The sequence below is a fragment of the Bidens hawaiensis genome, unplaced genomic scaffold (genome assembly GCF_021521415.1).
Source record: "Bidens hawaiensis isolate Kalapana, Puna unplaced genomic scaffold, B.hawaiensis_p1.1 tig00047420_1, whole genome shotgun sequence".
NCBI classification, from domain to species: Eukaryota; Viridiplantae; Streptophyta; class Magnoliopsida; order Asterales; family Asteraceae; genus Bidens; species Bidens hawaiensis.
In genome coordinates, this window is record NW_027506032.1 from 19,350 (window position 1) to 27,876 (window position 8,527).

An 8,527-nucleotide genomic window follows, 5' to 3' on the forward strand; every position below is an offset into this window, starting at 1 on the left:
TCTCTGTATTTGATGAACGATTACCTCGGACATATAGTTCGAGAGATCAAATGATCTAGCTTCAGACTAAACTGGTTAGATAACTTTAAGCATTGATTGAATACGTTATTGTTAAATCATTACTTTAGATCTTTAGTATATAAAATCCTACTTTTTAATATTGATGTTTCTTCTTGTAAAAGAAATCATCTAAATTCTACGTTTCTTCTTCTAGAAGAATCGTGTTTATAAAACTTTTATGTTTCTTCTTTTAGAAGAAACATTATTTAATCAAAATGATTACTTAACTACTTAAAGTTTTTTGGTTTGTATGACATTTAGTGTGTCATGCTTTGGCCTAATAGGTTCGAACACTCTCATCGAGCTCTCCAAAAAAGTAAAGGGCTCCCGCGGGTTGATTGAGGTTTATGCGAATTACTTTCCTAGACAAGATACTCGACTACCAGTGTTGTCACTCTTCCAGTTACTACATACCCGCTATGTTTTCCGTTTTATTATTTATGTTACGTTTCTTTTTTGTGAAGAAACATATATGTTATAATTACATTTTATTAACAAGATTTATGTTTCTTCCTCTAGAAGAAACGTTAATTGGCAATAACCTTTGTATATAAAACTTTACGTTTCTTTAATAAATAAACATTTATTTTTGCAAACCTTTATTTATGAAAAGCTTAAATATATCTATAATTTTTTTTCAATGTTTAAGCTATACTCTCAACTATGGTCAAAGCTATGAATTGAAATGACTTAAGTATAACTCATACCTTAAAATGGGTATAATGCTTAAGGACAATATAAGTAGCACTTCGAGAACACATACGATGCCAGGGTATGATACGTCGGAACTCCAGAGTGACATTGGTATGGCAAGGACTTCGAGAAAATGGGAGTGGTTTGGTGGTTGGGTATAATCGTCTTCTCACACCCCTGGTCATCAATCGCCATGTGTCTTTTTGTGATGACACATGTCATTTTATGTTGACAAGTGTCATTTCATACTGATTAGTCATCAGCCACATATCGCTTTGTAAAGACATGTGTCATTCTGTGTTGACATGTGTAATTTCATATAAATTAGTCATTAGGTACATGTCGCTTCGTGAGCCTTTTATATTTTTATTTTAGTTAAATGACTAACTTGTCTCTCAACTTTCAAAATTATCAAAATTAATATGGAAATTTTTGAAATATTACACTTTTTATTTTAATACAAATAAAATAATATATACATATGTCCAACATACTTATATGTTCTTGTTGGCACTTCTTTTACTAGTCATGTGAGCCAAGTTCCAAGCACTTTAATGTGACTAAACTTCATACTTACATTAGTCGATTTACTCTTGCACACATACATGCAATTTAAAAAAAAAAACTATTAAGAAATGTATAACTTGAACCTCCTTAACTTGTAAGTTAGTAATTGTAAAGGGTGCATAGATTAGCTTTAGCTTAGTCTTTAGTTCTTGACATGTTCCTACTTTTTTTGGCTTATATTTCCTTTTAGATGTGGATACTAGTTGGTTTCTTGTTAGTTTGTGTCTTTTTCCTTTTCCTTTCCTGCATTTTCTCTTTCTTTTCTTATTGCCTTTCCTTTTTTTCGTCATAATATTATCGATGTATTTTTATAGTTTTTCTATACTATAAATATAAAGAAATGAAAAAATATTATTTTTTTAGCCTTGGTTCTCATTAAAATAACCTATCTCTAGGATGGAGATAATATTTGAACTCAGTTCACCCTTTCCCGTTTCCAGCCTCCAGGGACGAGCTAGGTACCGGTACTGATACAAAAAATACATGTATCGAAAATACCGATGCCGAATATCCTCAAAAATAGGTACCAATACCGGCAATGAAAATACTTGGTGTGATACGACACCATAGACAAAAAGTCGGTAAAATACCATTAGTGCCATACCAGTCCCAAAACCTCAAAAAACAAGGTATCAAATTGATACCGAAAAATATTAATACTCGGTACCATTTGCTCATTCTACCAAACCCTACTACTAAGTACTAAGTTAGATTTTACCAAGCATATGTTTGTTATTACTAATTTTGTGCCGTCACATATATAACAACATAGTTTATACATAATTACACAAAGTATGTCCAAACCCGTTTTTTATACCAAAATGCTATACAGTAATCATATATTTAAACTTAATAAAATGTTTGAACTTTGGTATAATTATTTACAATTTTGGTACCTCCCTAATAATCCTAACAACCGAAATAGTGAGCTTAGTGATTCAAATTCACTTTTTACTCTTTACAAGATAACTTCGCCTTTTATTTCATGGTTCTCATACATAAGCATAAAACTTTCAGAAATGATCACATCATCTTCAAAAACGACAAAGAATGAGGCATCAGAGATTATTTAGTAGACAATCTTTGCTAACTTTTATACAAAAACCTGTAAAATCAGATAATAGACGTGTACATAACATTTAACAGAGAGAAAAAACTAGAGAATAAGGTAAAATCGAGTAACCCTTTATAAAAAACAGTGTTTTATACTATTAGACCATCCTCTATGGTGGGGGGGCTTCGAATCCCCTCCACAGTGCCACATCAGCGCCACGTAAACACCGGGAGCATCGAAACCCCAACCAATAATGTCTCATTATGGTTTAATGCCCCAAGGGCGCCCATTTATATATACAGTAGAAACTCTATAAAATAATACACTTTGGACCACCAAAATTTATTAATTAAAAGAGTTATTAATTAATCGATAAATTAATAATTATTAATTTATATATTAATTAATATTTTATTAATTTATAGTAGAATACTTAGTTTACAAACACATTTCAAGCTTCCACTTAATTATTGTATACAATGCATGTATATCAGGTGAACGACCCAATTTGAAAGAAACCTTCAATCTCCCACCTTATTATGCTTCTTGTGTTCAATGTATCACTTTATGGACATTATAAATATTTCTATATAAATACAAGATCAAAATAGGTTAACACAAACAAATCATACACACAACATGACTTCTCATCTTAAAGGCGTGAAAAAATCAACAATGACAGATGAGATTCGAAGAGCATTATGCAAGCACAACTAGGATAATCCAAGTCTCACTCAAAAGCAATTACAAGGGGAAATTGATTTCAACAAAAAACAAAAGACAATTGAGTCATTTTTCAAAAATCTTCATAAATCATTCATGTAATATGCTATATATAAGGAATTATAAATTTATATTGTATATGGGGTCTAAAAAAATTATCAAAAATGTATTATCTTTTAGTTTTAGCGAATTATTAATTTAACACCCTATCCCCGAGTCGGGACCGGCAAAAAATATTATCTTAGAGAGTTTATTAAATAATCGAGTATTAGTTTATCGAGTTTCTACTGTATATGCGTATGTATTTATGTGTGTGTGAGAGATGGAGAGAGTTGTTTGAGAGGGGGGGGCACTTAATTTCTTCTTCAGCGCCGGTCGTTCTAACCATCGACACCACCACGCCCCACAACCAAGGTGCCCCTTAGTTGTGTTCAGCGACCAACGGCACCTGCCTTCACCTCTTAGGCGGCCCATAACGGGTGGTTTTATCATAATTTCTTAATAATAATTAGTCTCACCTAATTTCATTATTATTATTAACCCAAACGAAAATCCAAAAACAAAAATAATTCAAAATAATATAATAATAATAATAATAATAATAATAATAATAATAATTATTATTATTATTATTATTATTATTATTATTATTATTATTTTGAATTATTTTTGTTTTTGGATTTTCGTTTGGGTTAATAATAATAATGAAATTAGGTGAGACTAATTATTATTAAGAAATTATTATTATTATTATTATTATTATTATTATTATTATTATTATTATCTGAAACAATAAGAGGATCATTGCAGAAGCATTTCGTGCGTAGTTCCCTGGAAAATAACAAACCCTAAAATATGGACTCTGTTTCTTCTTCTCTCATATTATTATTAATAATATTTTATTATCATCAATAGCAGCAGCAGCCATCACCTGCAACCAATGACACCATAGCTTTCCCGCCTTCATTTATTATTCTTTCCTTCACCAAAACCCTTTCTTCAATTCCCAATGTATATTCCCATTTAAACCCTGGCCAACATCTTTCAATTTCAATCTCAACTCCGATGATGCCAAGATTCTTCAGATTTCTGGTAACCCTTTTCCTTCAATCGGATTACCCTTCAATTGTTTTCTCTTTTTATCAATCATTTTGAATTGGGTTTTCTTCTTGATTTTCAAATTAGTTGTCTTTAGGTTTTAAATCTCTTGTTTTGACTTTTGATGGAACAGTCCCAAGAAACCCGACCCGGAAACCGACCATATTGTAAATAACCGGGTCGGTTTTTGCGGGTCTTGTCCGGTTTATTCTCACCCTTACTTTTGGGTCTAATCTTGTTTATTTTTGTAAGAATTATTGTTGTAAATAATCACGCCTTATCGGGTCGTGTTCTGCGGGTCTTACCTGGTTTATGCTTCACTTTTAGGTCTAGTCTTGGTTATTTTTTTTAGAAATATTGCCGGCCAGATTGAAAGTTGAATTTTTTATTGTTGTTTGTTTCGTGTGCTTTAATGTTAAATTTGGCTGTATATGTTTTCAGTCAGTTTTTGTGTTGTTGGCGGCTTGAAGATGAATACGCATTATTTGTTGCCGGCTACTCTCACGGATATTCTTCAAGTCCTCAATCCCACGGAAGCTGACTGGGCGAGACGGTTTCAGATTATTGGTGATCTTAAAGCTGTTGTTCAAACTGTGGATATTCTTAGAGGTAAATACTAAACTCACATCATTCTGTATTATTAGATGGTCTGAATATTATGTTTTATGCATATAGGTGCTACAGTGGAACCGTTCGGTTCCTTTGTGTCTAACCTCTTTACAAAATGGGGAGATTTGGATATCTCAATCGAGTTGCCAAACGGTTCGTATATTTCTAGCGCTGGGAAAAAACATAAGCAGACGTTATTGTTAGATGTTTTAAAGGCCTTGAAAAGTTTTGGTAAGCTTCATGTTTTTCTGAATTTTGTGTAAAAGTTTATTAGTTAGCATTATTAATGAAAAGCATTGTTTGACAGGTGGATTTCATGGGATAAAGTATATCTCGCATGCGAGAGTGCCTATATTGAAATGTGACAGCAACAATGGCAATATTTCCTGTGACATTTCTATCAACAATTTAAGCGGTCAGATGAAGTCGAAGTTGTTGTTTTGGATAAATGCGATTGATGACCGTTTTCGTGACATGGTCCTAATTGTATGTGTTTTAATTTTTATTTATATTTTATTATGCAGACAATATTCCATGTGCTGATTTTTTTATGATTGTGTGCAGGTTAAAGAATGGGCAAAGGCACATGGTATCAATGATCCAAAAACTGGAACTTTCAATTCTTACTCGCTTAGTTTACTCATTATATTCCATTTTCAGGTCATTATAAATTGGTTTTCGTATATTTGATCTTCAAATTCTGCATTTTTTTTCTTTTAGTTTTGAACAACTTTTGCCATATTTTTTTTCAGACTTGTGAACCGGCTATTCTACCACCACTTAGTGAAATATACCCCGGGAACATGTCTGCTGATCTATATGGTATTATGCTTATATATGTTTAGAAAATTATACGTGTTTACTTTATTTAAAAAGTATACAATAATTATTTGTGAAACAGGTGTACGAGCGACTGCTGAGAAGAATATTGAAGAAACATGTGGCGTGAATATAAACAGGATTAAGTCAGATAGGTCGAGAGTGATTAATAGAAGCTCGTTGGCTGAGCTGTTTATTTCATTTCTTGCAAAAGTAAGTTTTTTGTAAGCCTGCAAAACAGGTCGGTTTCTGTTTATATTTTTTTAATTGTTTTTTTTTATTTCAGTTTTGTGACATCGATATGAGGGCTTTGACACAAGGGATTAGTCCACATAACGGGCAATGGGAAGACATTGATACTAACATGATATGGCAACCCAAAACTTATGCGTTATTTGTACATCTTCTTTCTCTCGTTCTGTATATGTTTGTGTCTGTACATATATCATTTTCAGTACTGTTTTAGAGTAAATTACAGTTTTCGGTTTTTTGGTTTACCTAAAATTGCAGGTTGTGTCTTTTAAACCAAGGTAGTTATAAAGAACGTCCTTTATTTGATTGTAACATTTTCAGTCTTTTCCACTGACAGAAGTTAAATGATTCTGTTAAATCCCTATTAATGGCCAATTTGCCTTTACGAACAAACGGTGATGGCTCATGTGCGATTTTATTGGGTTTAACTGAATCATTTTATATGGATACAACTGAATTATCTAACGTTCGTTGGTGAAAGGACTGAAAATCTCACAACTTTTCAAATAAAGGATGTTCTTTCTAATTACCTCTGTTAAAGGACACAATCTGTAATTTGGAGTAAACTTGAAGGACGAAAATTAAAAGGTGTAATTTACTCTTAAGTTTATGTGCATAGGATCAGGATCATGAGAGAACTTTTTTGAAATCAAGAACTAGGAGAACCATTTTGGACCACAAAAAACCCAAAAATAAAAAAAAATCATAAAATAAAATAAAAAAAAACACAAAAATCAAAGAAGTAAAAAAAACCAAAATTCTTATTTTATCATCCCGGTTTCATAAAAAAAACTCGGTTTAGCTAAATTATATACACATATGTATAATATATACATATATGTACATTTACATGAATTTTTTGTACGCATGTGTATAATTTAAGATAAATGATACTGTACATATGTGTATATTACGTAACTAAAGATTATACAAAATTATACATATGTGTATACTATGACGTTTTTTTAATTTTTTTAATGAAACCGGAATGAAATATAAGAATTTTGGTTTTTTTACTTTTTTAAAATTTTTATTATTTTTTGTTTTATGATTTTTTTAAATATTTTTTTTAAAAGTGTTTTTAGTGGTCCAAAATGGTTCTCAAAGTTCTCAATTTGCAAAGGGTTCTCTTAGGATCCTTACCCTATGTGCATATATGCAAACACTTTTATCTTTTTAAAAAATGTCCATAAATTATTAACATGTCAATTTAGTTGAGAAGACAATATTATTACAAAATGACCTAAAGGTTTATTAAAAATTTCAGGAAGTTATATGCATTAATAATATAATTTGGACGACTTTGAATCCATTTGACCCGTTTTCCTTTTAGGAATATACATATATAAGTTTTTTATATTGAAAATAAGAAAACCTGATTTTTGCTGGTATTAGATCGAGGACCCATTTGAGCAACCAACGAATTGTGCACGGGCGGTTGGGCAACGAACCCTTAATAAGATTGCACATGCATTTCAAAGTAGCTATCAGAAGTTGACATCTGGCAACCAAATCCACCCGCTTGCAGTTCTAGTGAGGCCAGAAGTATTGAGCATCATTACCAGATCTCAACACGCAGGCCCGGGCATGAATCAATTAAGAAGTCATCCTCAGGTCCGCACAAACCGGGCTGGGGTTCTTGGGGGCTCACCTGGGCCCCATATGCAGACCTACAACGGTAATCAGTACCACAATAGGAATGGTGGGCCCCACACTCATAGAGGTGCACACGGACCCACACAAGCGCAACAACGACACACGTATCAGAACAGTCCAAAGAAGAGGGTCAATCAGAAACCATTGCAAGGAGGTCAAAGTCAAAGTCAAAGTCAAGGTCAAAGTCAAGATGAGGTGGTTTCTAACAATGAGGCGCATAAGAGGATCCTGAGCAATGGGCAGTCTTCTCAAAATCCGAAGGTTCAAAACTGGAAGGTAAAATCTGAGAAATGAGTAGGTGTTTGGAAACAAAGAGCTGTCTTTGGTTGTTATGTCTTTATATTTTTAAGCGGCATGTCAAAGAGGATTATTACTATTGGCGGGAACTGAAATCGGGTCAACTCTTTGAGAAATTGATTTGTATTGGTTTATTTGACTTGACCTTAATTGACTTTCGTATACAACCTATTATTATTATTGTTCATGATCCAATTCGACTGATTTTGATGGGATTTATTGGCTAGACCGGTAACTATGGTTTTGAAACTCGACAAACCAAAGTGGCTCGGTTTAATTGTTTGACTTTTTTTAAGTATCGTTATTTACATTATTTCGTTTTTAAATTGATAAAGATGCTTCATTTAATAATAAACATACAACCATTAAAATTTTGTGAAAGCAGTAACTACTAACAGATTGTTCATTGTACCTGTATGACTATACAAACTTAAGCTGACTAAAGAATGACATAAATGCTGCATGTCTCTGCTATTAAGTTTTTTTGCTTCATGAAGTTTGTCCATCGCTTTAATTGAATCTCGAATGTACACACGCCCCTGGGCCTTAATATTCTGTTCATCTCAAGCATGATACTTAAAATTTTTCATCTGATGCACATCAAACAGAACACAAGGTAATTATAAAAGATAAAAAGGTAAAAATAAATAACATGAGCTAATCTTTTAAGAGAAAGGATACCTTTTTTGTTCAATTGAG

General features: G+C 32.3%; 1 protein-coding gene across 1 annotated transcript; it reads left to right on the top strand.

Annotated features, from left to right (window-relative positions):
* Positions 1-4,626: 4,626 nt before the first annotated feature.
* Positions 4,627-7,988, top strand: LOC143616438 (protein HESO1-like). The gene is made up of 8 exons (XM_077089266.1): positions 4,627-4,804; positions 4,871-5,035; positions 5,112-5,290; positions 5,369-5,464; positions 5,557-5,626; positions 5,706-5,836; positions 5,910-6,020; positions 7,271-7,988. Exons 1-8 carry the CDS (start codon positions 4,627-4,629, stop codon positions 7,823-7,825), a joined length of 1,485 nt encoding a protein of 494 aa, XP_076945381.1. The 3' UTR covers positions 7,826-7,988.
* Positions 7,989-8,527: the final 539 nt, after the last annotated feature.

Coding starts and splice junctions, on each gene's coding strand:
- LOC143616438 (XM_077089266.1), top strand. CDS start 4,627: ATGTTTTCAGTCAGTTTTTGTGTTGTTGGCGGCTTGAAGATGAATACG. Junction 5,036..5,111: donor AAAGGCCTTGAAAAGTTTTG/GTAAGCTTCATG, acceptor ATTGTTTGACAG/GTGGATTTCATGGGATAAAG. Junction 5,291..5,368: donor TTCGTGACATGGTCCTAATT/GTATGTGTTTTA, acceptor GATTGTGTGCAG/GTTAAAGAATGGGCAAAGGC.